Genomic DNA, 17,314 nt, shown 5'->3' with positions numbered 1-17,314 from the left:
ATGCGTGCGAGTGTGTCTGTGTGTGCACGTGTGCATTGTAGTCTGGGATCAGGGAAAATATGACCTTGAGACAGCCTCCCTGTTATCCATGTTCTGTGAGAAAATCTCTTGCCTGGAACCAAAACACTAGCTGCAAACGCAATGGCATTTTCAGTAAAACATGAAATCAGCTGCGCAGGTACGAATACAGTGCTTACAGTCTGTGGCTTGTTTACTCAGTCTGGTATGTCTGTTTGAGTGTACGTGTGTAAAACATATTTCGATGTGTGCATACAGGCGAGTGCTGTTCTGTGTGTTACATCAAGATGAAATAATTGCCTTGAAGGGGCACTCGGCAAACCCTGTGTGAGAGATCGTTATGCAGTGTATCCAGAGGACACAAGCGTGGCTGGGCCCAGCAGTGGCCTATTGATAAGTATGCACGGTATGTCTGTGGAGGCCAGAGGGCCTGAGACAGGAACAAGCAGCTATTGTGGTCCAGTACCACGAATACCAGCACCCTCCAAATCAAAAGAGGAGAGGAGGAAAGGAGGAAAAATAGACCTAATATCACTGCATAACAGAGTAAAATTTATCATGACATCTAAACATAATGAATCAACTCACTCTCTTCAGGCAGCTCATTCTCCATCTCGTCCTGCTCCATCTGTTTACACCAGCCCTCCATACGCTCTGTCTCAGCCTGCAGTAACTTGAGGAACCAGCGGCCGTCACGCGGGCACACCGATCGCCCAACCGCCTCCAGAGCCTCACCCTCTGGTTCAGGTACGTTGTCCATCCAGGGGTCAGGAGGAGGCAGGATGGATGGGTCAAAGCCCACCTCCCCGTAGTCATCTCCGGCACAAGCGTGGTAGTGGTTCCCAGAGCCCTGGATGCTGACGGTGGAAGTGGCAGCATCACGTGAGTGCTGGCGCGGCATGGTGGCGCAGAGACGCGGCGGCAGGTCCGGAGCGTCTGATGGGTCGTCGAGGTCAGCCTGCACAGCTGTGGTTACACTGTTGGAGCGGGTCATTCTGCGGTGACTAGGAGAAGATGTAAGAATAAGTTTACGTGGGACGCACAAAGGTATTATTGATTCTTCACCTGTTAAACATCTGATTAGTTTATTTTTATAGCCTTCCTTTTAGCAGCAATTATCATCACAATGATCTCAGCGATGAATAGCTTTTGTATTGTGGAACATCTTTTGTGTGTGAGTGTGCGTGTGCGTGTATGTTTTGTCACCTGGCTCATTCAATAGCAACAGTGTGTACAGGCCTCTGTCACACCGCAAGCCCTGCTGTGGGACCGCTGCGCATACACAAATAGTGGTAGCACAAAAACACACATGCACACACACTCACACCTGGAACCCTTCTCTACAGCTGGGCGTGCCATGTCGCATTTGACTCAGAGGCTTTGTGCCGCTGTCGGGCAGCCTCTGCCAAGTCTCTCCACACTATGTGCAACAGCAGAGACATGCACACACATACACACACACACAGAGCTGGCGATGTTCTATAGAGCAGCTCACCACCCAAGAGATAAATGGGATGTTAGAGGGATGCGGGTGCTGGGAGAGGAGAGGAGGGGGAGGGAACTGGCATGCTAACTTCACAGTGATTGGACAAGCCATTAGTCTAATAATTGATTACAGCTCATGACTTAAAGCACATAATTTAATAACATATACAAAAATGTAGCAGAGTGGTGGTCATTGAGACACTTTAAAAATAAGTGATACACTTTGATGAAAAGGCATAAAAGCCCTCATGGACATGGGCTCTAAGGATTAAAGAAAATAACTGGGTATTAGTGCTCATTTCAGTTTAACACAAATGCCTCCATTCAAAAATCCATTATACTACTGTGAGACATATATGGGATTACAATTGTCCTGTCAATAGACCCTCTCCACCAGGCCTGTTAGCTTTACTCTAAACCAAAAACTGCCCACAGTCCTCTCACACATGAAACCTCAACCTGACCTGCCTGCAGCATGACACACACAAATGATCACCTCTCGCTCAGCCCATCTCCAGACACACACTCCTCCTGAACTCTACCCATTCATCTTTACTTCCCCCTTTTTCTCATTCATCTCCCCTCTTCTGTGAACACAAAAAAAAAGAAAGCAAGATGGGAGTGGCGTCGGGTAGATCAAACAGCGTGTATGCGCTTTACGTGTACATGCCAGCAGCCCTTCGTGTGCGTGTATGTTTGTGTGAGTGTGAAGAGCAGTTAAAGAATAACTCCTCCAAGCAGGTGTTCAGAGCTAATGACCACAGCCTGCTTTCTATCAGGCTGCTAACAACTTCCTGCAGGGGCAGAAACAGGCAAAGCCAAACACTGCCCAGACAGACAGACGGTTAGATCAACAGACAAGAGGCAGAAGAACAAAAAGAACTAGGGCGTTTTAAAGGATAAAAGTTAATGTGAAAGAGGAAAAAAGCTATAAAACACAAGTAAGGTATGCAAGAGCTAATAAAAATCACAGAAAATCTTTCCTCTTCCTACATTCAAGTAATAGAAAGTGATAAATCACCACAGAGGTTGAGTTTTGCATTCCATATGTTGCTGCTGCTCTGAACCAGAAGGTCCTACGTTTTCTTCATTTTCCTGTCATCTGCAGATACTTGGTTTACACTTAAAAGCAAGAGGAAATGGCCCTAAAAAAAGAAACATGCCTTATTTGGATTTAATGTCTAACGAAAGCCTTCAGTCAGCTAGGGCAAAAACAAAAAGGCTAACATTGCTAATTATCCCTTATATTAAGTTTTCAGGACTAGTGCAGTGCCTGTGTGTAACAAAGGCATTGCAGTTTGATGGGCTATCAGCCAAATGGTAAATCCCATGGCTGAGAAATGAAGTGTGTCAGAAAGTATCAAAAATGGCAGTTTTTAATTAATAAACATTGAAAATAGTTTTGTCTCTGTGGCTAATTTTCTTCTTCATACTAACATAACATGAGGTGTCTGCTAGGCCTCACCTCAGCTTACCTGAGTCACTGAACTGAACCTCTGTACATTGTTTGCAGTACTTTTGCCATTTGGAGACTTTTAAAATGTAATCATCTGAGAAATAGTTTGGTTTGATGTGATTTACAGCTTGCTAACTTCCCTTGCTACCCCTGGCTGATAACTTACTGCTCCACCCCCTCATCCAAATATGGTCACTTCTGGCCATAAAAAACACGGTGGCTGCTAAAACGTCAACTTTGGGGCTTTAAAATGCAGTCCACAACCCAGTAAGTGACATCACCGTGGTTACATCTTTACACTGTTAAAGCCTCTGATGATAAAGGCAGGAAGCTGCTGAAAACATACCATGGTGAAAGTGTGTCAGAAAGAATTTTTAGCCAAAACATGAGGAACACTTGTCTAAACAACTTCATATTAGACGCTGGACTTCTGGAACACGAGGTTCAGAGCAAAACATCTGCCGAGTAGGAAGTACATCAGATGAATGTTTGGTGAAGAAAGCGAAGAATGCACACAAGCACACAAATACAGAGAGAGTCCTTCATAAAACCATAGCAGTGTTAATTCCTCGTCTTGCTGGTGACAGGTAGTGACGGGAAAAATCAGGGCTGGCACTAGCCTTCATGGTGAGATTAGGAAAGAATCTGTACAGTGTCCAACATACCCTAAATTTAATTTGTGGGGTCGTAAAAGACCAACCTACATCAAATAAGTCATCCTGTTCAGTTTGCATTTAAGTAAATGCTTCATATACAAATATTATCATATTAAAAAAAATAGGTAAAAGAGAGAAGGAAGATGTTTGTCTAAAGACAAGCATGTTATTTGTTCTTTCCAACACTTTTACATCTCTTTCCACTGCCCGTCAGTTAATCCTAGTTCAAACAGCAAGCTGAGGTTATGACCTATGACTGCTGCATAAAAACACACAGACACTCACACCCACACACACACCTACAGACACACTGAAGAAGGCCGTAGGAGTCTGGCACTCTCACTGTCTGGGAATCTAATGTAGGGGGCAGCATGCCCAGACCTCCCAGGTGTGCACTCATACACACCCACACACACACCATTACAGATGAATGCCAACAGGTAAACAGTCATGCATGTATCAACAAAAATACATGCCAACCAACACCAAACATTAACCAGAAAAATGCATTAGCTGCAGTCCAGCATAACAACAAGTCCAAACTTAGGTAGACTACAGCCTATCTGGATGAGTTAATATTTGGCTTGGCGTATCCAGGAACTCAGAGCATGGTTGATCAGCTGAGACCTCCTCCTTTCAGAAATCCCCTAACATTCCACATCCAGCACATTTTGAAGTGCTGGACGTGGCCCTCTCTGTGACCTTTGATAAAAGCTTATGTCGCTTTGAATTTTAGAAGCATCCCTTCAATGAGTTGCAAAAACCAGGAACTGGCTAAACTGACTAGCTTTCCTAACTAAACAGAAGGTGACTTAAAAAAATAAAAGTGTGTGTGTGTGTGTGTGTGTGTGTGTGGGGGGGGGGGGGGATGAAAGCAGACAGATAAGCTACAAATGGCTGTGTCCCACCAGAGAACTTAAAGGAGTGTGGTGCAGTGTGAGCTAATGAAACAGCGAGCACACTAGGCTCTTCTCCTCAAACTGGGAACATGCAACAGAATAAACGGCTAACTGACAGCGCAGCGGTCTCTCGGACCTAAACAAACTCAATAAAACTCCCTCCTCTTCTCCCTCCCTCACTCCCTCCCACACATACACAAACACGCAGCCCCAAACAGCCTGAATCACAATGACTGGAGCAACAGATGGCTGTCAACTCACCCCCTCAGCTTTCCAATCTCCCTATACCACATCCTCTGGCCCAGCTGTCATTTGGGGCCCTTAGTTGAGGGGGCTCTGACGCCAGCCACCCCTCAACTGTGGACAGCTGCTGTAGGGAAGCCAGTGCGGAGGGGGGGGGGGGGGCAAAAGCTTGTAACGCACATTATCAACCTACCCTGGTTTCAAAAAGCCCTCTTTCTGATATCCCTGTTTCATCTCTCTTCTTACTTATCCAGTTTCCCTTTAAGAACATCTACTCCCTTTTTTGTTTCTACTCACCATCGCTCGTCCTCCACCTGAATTCCTATCGACTGGAATTTAGACTGCTCCTCTGTGGGCCCTCCTTCTTCTGGGTCCACCTAAGAGAAGGGGGAGAAATTCTCAAATTGTCTGCATGGCAGAAAAACTGGATTAGAACTCTGACTGAACCCCAGTCTCATTGCAAACCTGGATCCCTATGGACAGGCACTTGCGGAGAGCTTCTCTCTGCGCCTTGGTGTCCGCGGAGACGTGTGCAACTGCGGAAGTGGTGGCGGTGGCAGTGATGGTGATGGTGCTGTTGGTGACGTGCTGGCTCGCAGGGCCGTGCACCTGAGCGTTAGCTGCCTCTATGGCTGCCGTCAGGGCCTTCATGCTATCGATGCTCTCTGTAGAGTTGGACAGGCCCGGCTGGGAACTGATACCCGTTCGTGTGCCGGGACCCCCGTCCATGTACGCATCCTGGGCGGACTCGGTGCTGCTTTGGGCTGTGATCGATATAAAAGGTTTGGATGGGGTAGTTCGTGGTGGGACCGGAGGAGGGGTCTTTTTGTAGGTGGTGATGCATGATGACACTGCAAAGAAGACACACACAAAAAGACAGATGTCAGAAATATCTTGGTGCTTGAGTCTGTGTTAGAACCTAGAGGTGCGAGGTTTGAGAGAAGTGGATATTTGTGAAGCAGGGTCCACTTAAATGCAAGTACAATAATAATTTAATAGACATTTAAAGAAGTAAACGTAAAGTAGATGAAGGACATCAAACATACAGTAACCACCATTGAAATTAATTTTTTACATATATGTAGATAGATGGCAGTTCACCCAGAGGTCTTAGATGTCTGTGCTGCAGTCAAAATGTGCAGTAGATTAGAGCCAACTTTGACAAATCAGAGCTGCATCTAGGTGTTAGGATTAGTATGTCAGCCACTTGACCCACTGATCTAGATGGTTAAGCTCTATACGCACTGACTGTACACATCCAGAGCAATGTGATTGTGCTAAATATAGCTCTCCCTGCTTATGCGTCCTTATGTGACAGAAGGTAAATGACACTGCTGAAGCCAGCTACAGAGCTGCATGCACCCCCGAGGCTTTGTGTTAAATGCAAGTATGTATGGGAAAAAAAATCATCATTGCTTTTCCCAGTAACTGTCTTCCTCTTGCATTCTCACCCTCTCATGTTACAGCTACAGGTTGTGTGCAGACAATGGAGCCTCTCTGACACACACACACTGAGTCAGAAGCCTTAGAAACATGCCAAAAGACAAGAAGCATAGCCTGTGTGAGGAAAGACAAAAACAGCCACCTCCTAACTATATTATGATTTGGAGTCTCCTTCCTGGCTTAGTGCTACCATCAAAAGTAGGTCGCCCTTTCTGCGTTCTGTGGCAAAACTAGGACGGCAGGTTTCCTGGATCCCTTTTTAATCCCTACAAAAGACAAACATCCTACCATGGTGAGATCGGGAGTCTGTGCGCGGCACACAACTGTTACCAACCACACCCAGCACACGCGGCGCTGTATATAACTATTACAGGGAGAGCTCTTGTTTGCTTTGTGTCTTGCCATCTCGCTGACAGCTACAGAGAGGCCTTAACATACTGGAGGTGAGCAGTGGGGCTGACTTCATTCTTTTGGTTTGTCAGAGTCATTCGTTTGTACCCGTCCTCCTCCTCCTCCTCCTATTGAAGATTTGAGCCTCTTGACAAGCTGGAAAGTATTCAGATAAGATGAGTGCTGCACTGAGTGGAGATCACAGCTTGTGAGTGTCTTTGATGATGGCAAAACAAACCACAATAAAGGGAAAAAAGGATGATTTACTGTATTTCCTTCTGAAGCTAAATACCATATGTAATTCTTTACAGATAGTGTATGTGTGGGAATTACTGCCAAAACCAACAAACTTATCTAAGTGTGCCATATTTGCACTGTCGTCTCGTTCTAACAGTTTTCTAGGGAAAATGATCGACATCCAGGTCTAATCTTCAGAAAGGTCACACAGTACAAACCCATAAGAACAAAAAGATGTACATCACACACACGCATGCACTCACACACAGAAAGAGGGCGAGGTCCTGCCCCTATCAACCATGGGGTTTCAAAAGAGAGCATGCATCATCTTTCAGTTTCTATTCCCTGAAGTCATCTAAAAGTCACACGTGTGTGTATGTGCACATGTTGGATGACTGTATATGTGTGTGAACTCCTCTCAAGCCTACGGAAGGGTTAAAAAGGGTTTTTATCTGCTCAAAGGAAAAAAAAAGAAGAAAAAGACTGCATGAAACTGGAGACGACGCGCTGTATCCCACCCTAGCTGTCACTGTGAGAGCCAGACACAGTGGAGAATGACAGGGGTTTCAAATGCCAAGACAGGTTAAGTAAACACTCGGGAGTCTGAACATGCCCACGCACAAGTACGCGCACACAGGCCTGGAGAGGCACACAAATAACATTGACACAACCCTGCTTAACATTTCAGCTTCTCCACATCAAGGCAGACCGCACACTTCCTGCCAATAATATGCTCTCTATCCATCAGGAACTGTTGTCAGCAGCGTACCAGCCTGTACCAGTGACTCGTATGCAAACTCGTGAAAGGATGTGAAGTCAAGCATTTAACAAAATAAAGGATTTTAGTTTTATGTTGAAAAATCTTTCAACTATAATGAAATTAAACAAGTGAATCCTTTAACTTTAGCCTGTATGTACAGAAAAATTAGTGGAAAACATCTGACCAAAACAACTTCCCGGATTAGACTGAGACCAAGTTTCCAGTTTCCACATAGCTGATAAGAAAATAGCTTGACCGCCTTACAGCCATGAAAGCATTAGACAGCTATACTGCCCTGGACCTCCCACACTCGCAAGCATTCAAGGACAGAGTAAAGCAGGAATGTGATGCATGACTCCATCAAACCCTTAGAAAGGAATGTGAAAACCTCTCTTTACTAACCACAGATAAACAGTGACGAGCACACAGAGAGGTTTGTCTGTCACTTTATAATATCAGGTCAGTGCAGCCTTGATCAAAGAGTAAAGAAAGTTCATATTCTCTTGTGTGCAAAAAAACAAAAACAAAACAGGACTAACTTCCTCGCTTAATGGAAAGAAGAATGTGGAATTTTATCTCTCTTCCCACTGAGAGGTAGGTGCAGCCTGCTGCAAGCATTGTCATCTCCAAGAGGAGAGGAGTTTGTGAATGACAAAACTTTAGTGGCTCTCTGCCAAATCCTCTTTTGACAAACGCTTCAAAAGTCCCATGCAGACAAGTTGGTGTGAATAGCAGTTCTTCTTGGCAGGGCACTCTCCCCACCCGTGGGCTTGATAATATCAAAGAAAGCCCTCTTCCCTCCCCTGAGACAAAGCAAGTCTCCATTCATTTCTCCGGCCTTAGGAACAAAAACAGACTCGCTAGCCACCTCTTTTTTTCCCTTTTCTTTTTTTGACTGCGCCCCATTTGTGTGCCTGCATAGGTGTATGCTGTTTCCTTTATTTAATCACCGTGTTCATGTTACTAGACAGATTGAAGGCAGGCAGCTGCCTTGTAATCTCCAATCTGTATATCTGTGGGATAGGCCACTTCAAAGAGCAGACGGTTTGGTTTAAGAGGCTAGCTAACAGGAATGAGCTCCCCCGTGCGGGGGCCAAGGGCAAATCCACCACCATCCAAAGAAATACAAAGACTGGGATGAGGGGCGGTCGGTATGGGGGAATATTGACAGCTGCGTCCAGCTGCACTATGTTTGGGATCAGGGTCTGCCAGAGGGGAGAGAAGAGCGAACACAGAAGAAGAGTCGAACAAGACGGAGGAGGAGGGACTGGGGTAAATCACAGAGTTACTGCCCGACTCCTTCTGCTCACTTTGTCCATTTGTCCGTCTCACTCCCCATCAAGCACACTCACTCACACAGAGGCCCAGCTGGAGTCCTTTGTGATAGCGTCACCATGGCATCACATAGCAACATAAAGTTTGCTGGGAGGCCTGGTATTTTACCACCAGCAAGCAGAGAAAGAGCTTCCACTGGTCATTTGTTTACTCTGACAGGTTACACCAGTCAACAGGAAAACTTAAAAGCTGAAGTGAAAAAGTGAAACAAAAAGCAGAATATCAGCAGAGGCACGGCAGCTGAGCGCTCCTGCGCTGTAAATAAATATCCCAGAGCGTTTTGTTTTTTTTGGGGGGGTTTTTGCCTTGAAGAGCTGCCTTTGTACAGCTGAATGCTAAAGTCTACCAACCAGTTTTTCTTGGACTGTTTTCAAAAAGGCTTGTCATTGTGTTTCAGGGACAGTGTTATTGGATGACAAGCACTTGAAAGGTTCAGACCGTATGACGTTTCACTGCTGTTCTGAACAACAGTGCAGCACTAATACCAATCCTGACTCAACACTGCCTCTAGATGGCTACTTTAAACTGAAAGAAACTGAAAGAGATTACGAGAAGCCTTGTCCTTTAACATTTTCTACATGCTAAAAACAAAACTTAAGATAGCAGATTAGCTGTTTGTTACTTATCACTGTTAAGTTAGTATTACAGACACAACAAACACGGCACATGATATACAATGAAACATGAACGTTTCTGACAGGCCTGTGAGTCACCTAAAAGTTTCTATGAGACTTCGAAGTCAGTCTGCAGCTCCCAGCCACCAGAGGTCAAAGGGCAGCAGAAAGGGTTTCTGCTCTCCAGATGCCTGAGCACTCAGTAACAATAGCTCACTGTGTGTGCCTATGCATATATGTGAGAAGGAGGGGAAGGTGGCGGTCTGCACTGCCCTTTAAAGGAGTATATTTAGCATGTGTGAGTGCTTTTGGGGGTGGTAGTCTTTAGTGCAAATGGTGCCAAAGTTGTAAACATCCTGAAACTGCTGATTTAAATGTATTTTTTTACGTTATCATAAGGATGCATATCAGTATGAAACATGTGTCAAATATGCCTCTAGTGTCCTCACACCAGCAGTGCTATCAACAAAGTTGTGTTCTCAGCGTGCCCCTACTGACAGCAACCCGTGACAACAGTGGGTAACTGCCCTGGCAGGCTTGTGTCTCCTGAATCACTAGATAAGAGTTTGTTTACAACTGTCAGCCACCGCTAAATCTGGCAGGCAGCTGCTCCCTGTTAGGCAATAGATTTATTTCACTTAACCTACTTTCCTGTGTTCCAAGTTCAAATAGAAAGCCTGGTTACCTGGATTCCTCTTTTATGGCTTGATGCTCTCCTCGCCCTGTCAATCAGTGACAGGTGTGGACAGATACAATGTGGACTGAGACGTTAAAAACTAAAGGGGAAAAACAATAAAAAACTGAAAGTTCACATTAAGCTTTTCATTTTAGGTGTAGATCTAATGTTTTAGGATCACATCACTCTTGAACTACGCAGCTGATTGTTTTATACATGTATATAAAAATCATCAAATGACTAACAATTACTCTAACAATAGTGTAATTGCCAACATCAACACTGTAAATGCATGCTAGATGACACTTGTTGCACTGACAGGTATAATCAACCAGGATTTCACATAAATATATACTCTCAAAGTTCCTCCCTGTACAGTCGTGAAGCATGTGGGCTTGTCTTCTTCAGACAAGCCCACATTTTTGTTGTTTTAAATCAAGGGGCTTTCTTGTTAGACCTGCCCTGTGATGGCTCCAGGCCATATTTTTTGTTCTCCCCTTCTCCTCGGCCTGACGAGCCAACAGACACACGAAGAAATACATCAGCCTTTTCTTTCTGTCCAAAAGACCTGCCTGCAGGGGCTGAAAGCAAGCATATAGTCACTCAACATAAGGGGGAGAATTAGAAAAGCGTGAGAGAGAGATAAAGATAAAATAACAGAAAGGGAAGTGAGATGGGACAAAGTGTGCCATGCCGTTTACTTCACTTACTGTACATTCCAGCAGCTTTGTGGGCCATAAACCTGAGTATTAGCTCAAACACTAAAACTAGCACACCCACACATCTCACGCATGCTTTCACTGCACTCATTTCCCACAGCATTGCTCACAGAGTGACTGATACTTTAAGAGCAGACTAGCTCAGTGTGCGCGGTGACACATCAGATGTGCTGGCAATGACAGCATGGGCAACTGTAACAAGTCTAGCATACCGAAAAACAGAATCATGTAGCTGAGGGGGAAATCAGATAAGTCATTACGTGAAGTTATATTTGCGATTGAGCAGTGTCTCAGAATATGACACTTGTTCAATTCTTTTTAAAGAAGAAGAGAGAAGCCTTGATGTGGTCTTTTTGTCTTGCTAAGTGGATAACACAAGCCACTTAGGCCAGTGGCTTTTAAACTAAAAATACACGCAACACACCAGTGTTGCCACCACACTGTCTCCAAGTGCTGAATACAGTTCAGATAAAACATGACTGTCCTCTAGAACTGAAAGCCTGTGGAATTACAGCCAAGCACAGAAAAATAGAACCACAAGCCTTGGGAATAATGCTCACTGGGCATAAACAGCAAACACAAAGGCGACAAAAACACAAGAGGCTGATACGCAAACACACATGCACGCATGCACGCACGCACGCTTGCGTGCACAGAGGCATCAGCTTCGGGGCCTGAAACACAATACCGATGTCATGTCATTACATGAAGGATCACTGCTTGCTGCAGTTGTTATTTACATATAAATGCAGCAGAATGTGGTCAAAAGTTCACTTCTTCTTTCCTCCAACAAGAAAAGGCATGCTACAAGCTTCCTGTGGAGTTACACTAAAAGTCCCCCCAAAAAAAGAAAAAAAAAAAAAAGAAAGTCAAAACTTGATTCATAAAATGACCGGGCACAAAAAGTAAAAGGAAAGCTGGCTTGCTGTTTTTACAAGCGTTTGAGTTTACTCTTCCAGGAATGCCATGAAACATCAGTGTCGGGTGTTGTTTCACAGCACTGGGGTTTTTCTCCTCGCATTCCTTCCCCCTTTCCCCCTCTTTGACGTTCTTTGTCCTGACCACTTGCACATGGAGGGGAAAGGAGACACTGGCGGCCTAATCCACTGCCAGAGGCACACTAAAGCCATCTGGGCCCAAAAAAACCAAACGTTTGGCCTTCTGTTTCTCCTATATGAGAGGAGAAACTGGTGGGGGTAGATGGAAAGTTAAGAGAGAGGAAGGGGAAAACGAAGGAAAAAGGAAGGCAGGAGGTACAAGAGAGGCTAAAGGGGGGATTTGGAACAAGAACCAGGCAACACTAGTGCAGTCTTTTGTGGTTTTCATTCCTGACCTTCTGACCCTATACATCCTGTTGACGGGGTCGGGGGGGCAGAACGAAAGATGAGATTGCCGCTATAGGCATCTGTGTGTGCCCAAAAGGAATGTGAATGCAACGAGCATGAATCAGGACAAATATGAAAACCTATGAAGATGATACAGAGCTCTGGGTGTCTCTCTCAGGTGTGACTTTTCACACCCCTCTCTCCCTTCTTCCTGTGTGTTTACATGCACTCCCTGCTGAATCTTATGGGGGAGGAACAATGGTCTCTCCAGCATTCCCACTCTCCTGCTGAGAGCACCCGTTTGTCTCCTGCATTCCTTTTCCCATTCATCTCTTTCTCTCTCTTCCCTCCTGGAAAAAAAAACTCCTGCTACTTTTTTTTTTTTTTTTATACAAGGGGGAGGGTCCTGAGCATGTGTCTCAAAAATCTGAGTCAAATCAGTCCCCTTCGACACAGCCTCCCCCCTCCTCTTTCCTCTCTGTTTTACTTGGTTAGTGAAGCAGCAAAGCTTTAAGAAAGGGAGGAGAAAGAGGAGATGCATTCTTTCTCTCCCGCTTGCTGTCCCTTCAGTATGCACCAGCGGTGAGTTGCGGCTTATTTTTAATGACTGGTAAAAAAAAAAGAGAAAAAAAAGGAGGGCTGGGTGTCTTCCCCGCCGGCCGCTTGCACACAGGCTCAGTTACTAAGGCATACACACACACGCACACATTACTGTAGCTGAGTCTGGGACTTTCACAGAGAAGTCTTTAATTTGCACTGGGGCCTGGCCTCCCACACTGCACAGCCCAAACCACCCACTTACAGCCATGCACTCTTCCTCTGACTTACTCCAACATATTCTCTCCCCTCTCCAGAACAGTGAAAGCAACAAGAACTCTCAACCACATAATTTTGCTGTCAAATAAAGTAAAACCTTTCAACATTCTGTAAAGATAATATGGCAAAAAAACAACAACATGTTTTTCTGCTCTTCAAAAAAACTCCCATCTCCTTTGGAAGAGATTTAACTATATATCCCACTCCCTCTTATGTTTTCATTCCCTGAGGGGTTTAAGTTTGCAGGCCCTGCCCTGCCCAGCTTTAGCATTCAGGAGCCACGAGGATCATCCATAGTCAACACTAAGGAAATCCTTTCAGGGCTTTGCTTTTCCTTTGCCCCTGATGCCAAAACACAGACAGGAAGAGCAAAAATGGGGAGTGGGATAGTCCCTACCTGACAGTGGAGCCCCTATCCACCTGATCTAACACAACAAATGAGCGGTTTACTCTTTTTAAGTAATCCTCAAAGTAAAATAGTGAATTCCTCACATTAACAGGAAACTGTTGTATGTGCACTTTCTGCAGAGTGGAGACAGCAGGGGTGCATTGCCGCAGCCATTCTTTGTGTTTGCAGTAGCCCTGTCAACTCCTCCCCGCGCCCTTTTCTCATTTTCCCCCGCTCGCTTAACTTTGTTCCAAACCAATGGCAGGACGAGAGGAATGAATGACATTCTCTTTGCTTGTGTTTCCTGTGTCAAAAGCACCACTCTTCCTCCTTAAACGGCTATAATCAAAGCATTCCAAGCCGTAACAAGCAGGGACCAATTAAGTCGTAAGTAAATATAGACACCCAGCAGCCACCTAAAAAGCTTTAAGTCCTGCAGATTTATCCTATTCACTTTTATTCTGCTCCAGAGCATGTCGAGGCAGGAAATCACTGATGATTCAGGTCATGGAAACACATAATAATTAAACCTGATTGATGCTATGTTATAGCAAAGGGCCTGCAGATCCAACTTTTAATCAAAGGTTACTTACGATCACATTGCATCAGACCTTAGGTTGTGCATTATATGGGACAACACTTATAAGTTGGTCCAGATTGCCAAATTGAACTGGCAAAACACTTCAAAGCAGGTGAAACTATGATGACATCTAGTGAAAGATTTCATATTGCATGTCTTTACTTTGCTACATCAGGATCACAAGAGCCGGATTTCCTTCAAATTGAATTTTCTTTTAGACATCTGATGGATAAAAAATTAGGAAGGAAGGTTTACGGTCCAGCACATCGATGATGCATTTAAAACAGAGCTGGAAAAGCTAGAAAAGCAGATCCACAGAAGTAAAACTTTTGAACTAAATTTAATTCCTCTGGATTTATTTATCTTGTGACTAACACTCTTAAGCTGTCACTGTGAAAGAGATGCTCAGTGTTTTCCACTCAAGTCAGTGAAAGAGCGACAGTGCAAGTTCCCACTGGCTTGCATTCTCAGACAGTCGTGACAGGATGAAGTAATTACTGAGCGGCTGACACACCAGCATGGCTAGGATTTATCTTCTCCAGGAAGAGAGATAGCCAAATCACAGTTTACCCACATTGAGCTCCCAGTTTGGGCTTGATCCTGCAGCTGCAAATGGAGAAGCCACACACAAACACTTTGACACCGTCGCATGCGTACACACACCCCGATGCTCAAAAAAAACCCCATCGAGTTACAGCTGCCAACCGCAACTGAGAATGGCGTCTTTCTCCTTTTTATTCCACATGTGTGCTGCGCCTGTGCTAGTGTGTCACTACATGCCTTGACCCAGCCCTTGTTTCCTGTCAAACACACCTACTCGAACCATCAAAGCAAGTAGAATGACAGCATTATGCAGGTGTGTGTGTGTGTGCGTGTGTGTGAGAGAGAGAGAGAGAGTGCAGAAGAGAGAATCAGAGACAGATGACACCAGAGTACTGTTTAATTTACATCCCTCTTTGAATAATAATTCCACCTTAGAGGATGGCACCTTTGATCCACTGACACACAGGTGTAGTTCACATACAGAGGCGTAGGTTGCTAACACAGGGCTTTATCTATCCCTATAATTAACAGCCAGAGCAGGATTCAGAGAATACTATATGTGTTTGTGCGTTACCGAGGAACAGGAATGGTTCGGAGGATTGATGGAGCTCAAAGGTGCATTCCTGTACAGCGTCCTCAGCAAACACTGTTTGATGTCAGTGTCTTGGAGGCATATATACATCAAGGATAGCATGAATGTCAGTCATCACTCAGGGGTACAGCAACTCTTATTGATGACTAATTCCTCTCTCCCAGTCCCTGTGTATGTTACACACACAGAAAAACACACCGGTAGCATTGATGAGGCAGAAACTCCACCAAAAATAATATCTGATAGTAATCTGAGAGGAGAACTTATGACTTGCCTCACATACACAACCTACTGTTGTGGTAAAACACCAAAAGGAATTATTCTATGAGTAGGAATTCAGCTCCCTCTAGTGGTGACCAGCTAGGACTGAAAGAATGATCATTTCATTAGAAACACTGCCCTGTGTTGTTTTTCTGTTTACAAGTAAGATAAAAATAAACAAAAATCAATTTTTATTTAATATCATCTACATATCAGCTTCATATATAAATTACATTTCAGAGAAATTACATTAAAATAATTAGCATAAACGTATTAGCCTGTTTTATGCAAAATATCTTGCCATGTGCTCATATATTTTGTTTATTTCTATAAAAAGCTAAGTCATGGTAGAAAGTTCACAGTTTTTAAAAATTTGCCATTTGCGAGACATAATTTTACTAAATCTTGAAAGTAGATGGTGTGCAAGACTTTGACTTTACTTGTTTAATGTTCCAGTTCAAAGATACAGAAGATGAGTTGCAGTTTTTTTCCTGTTTATTTGAAACTGGAATAATGTGAGTAATAAGAAAAAAACATAGTTTTGAATGCTGATGTTCAAAAAGGCACCAAAAAGCCTGCTTCACTAACTAATACACATTCATTATTAAATACTGCATCATAAATCAGAGAGGTATAAACATCTTCTGTAACGCAAAGAGTTGTAAATAGCAGATACCAGAGTAAAAATTATCTTGTGCAGCATTTTCAACTTTTTCCAAATAATTGGAGATTTTTTTAAAATGATAAAACATGGGTGAAAACATGCAGCTCTGCAGAGCTCCAATAGAGCTTCATGGCTTAGTGCTTAGCTGTTTTAATTAACAACATTTTCACCTGACCTCTTTATCTTTGTTCTTTAGTCTCATTTCAGCTCTTCGAGTGGATTACCAGAAATCTGGAATTAACTTTAACCACAGTGCTGAGGAATCAGCAGGCTGATGAAAGGGGAAAAGTTGAAAGCGAGTTAAGAAAACCTCAGCAAGAACACCTAAAAGTGAAGGTTAATTCTGGCACATCGCATCCAAAGACATGTCAGTTGCTCTACTAAACAAATGCTGCAGGTGAATGACTCAGTAAATATTTAGTGAGGTCATAGCTTCTACTTTTTAATTTTCCTTGAGTGTACACATTCATCATGCAACCCCTCATTAAGTCTCTAACCCAAACTCAGTGCGGACTAATAATAGCTTCTCTGAGGACTGAATTGAAAGGTAAAAAAGGAGATAGAGAGAAAAAAAGAAAGCGTGACTGAATCTGTTAGTCACACAGATGCACACACCTGAGGCAGCTTTGTATCCAATACACTAAACCACTCCTAACTCTCCCAAACTCATAAAATAGAACAAGAGACTCACTGGCCACTTTGTTAGGTACACCTGTTCAACTGTTCATTAACAAAAATTTCTAATCAGCGAATCACATAGCAGCAACTCAGGCTTGTAGACATGCTCAACAAAAACTGCTTAAGTTCAAACTGAGAGTCAGAATGGGACAGAAAGGTAATTTAAGGGATTTAGATTGTGGCATGGTTGCTGGTGCCAGACGATTTACAGAGTGGTCTTGTTTATGTCAGAGGAGAATGGACAGACTGCTTCAAGCTGATAGGAAGGTAACAATAACTCAAACAACCAAGGAATGCAGAAGAGCATCTCTAAACACACAACACGTCAAACCTCGAAGCTCATCTTAATCTTTAATGGGAGATTCCCATCATGGATGTGCAACCAACAAATCTGCAGCAGCAGCTTTGAACATACAGCTTGAAGCAATAAAGTATTGTGCCTATTCTCCAAGAGATATCCAGCATAAAACACATGGTATTACAGTGAGCTGTAGAGGAGCTGATAAAAACAAGAAAATGTGGAAGAGAAGCATTAT

General features: G+C 43.8%; 1 protein-coding gene across 1 annotated transcript in view; it reads right to left on the bottom strand.

Annotated features, from left to right (window-relative positions):
- The window catches only part of dlgap1b (discs, large (Drosophila) homolog-associated protein 1b), a 98,765-nt gene that overhangs the window by 4,054 nt on the left and 77,397 nt on the right, over positions 1–17,314 (bottom strand). The window contains exons 7-9 of the mRNA XM_085468259.1: positions 5,223–5,608; positions 5,055–5,134; positions 607–1,022 (exon numbers count right to left, since the gene is read on the bottom strand). Coding sequence (XP_085324385.1) covers positions 607–1,022; positions 5,055–5,134; positions 5,223–5,608 — 882 coding nt within the window. The remainder of the gene's footprint in view (positions 1–606; positions 1,023–5,054; positions 5,135–5,222; positions 5,609–17,314) is intronic.

Source organism: Copadichromis virginalis, linkage group LG9, assembly GCF_057382275.1.
Source record: "Copadichromis virginalis isolate Kocher_CV1m ecotype Utaka linkage group LG9, C_Virginalis_male_GT1.1, whole genome shotgun sequence".
NCBI lineage: Eukaryota > Metazoa > Chordata > Actinopteri > Cichliformes > Cichlidae > Copadichromis > Copadichromis virginalis.
This window is presented reverse-complemented; position numbering and strand designations above follow the sequence as displayed.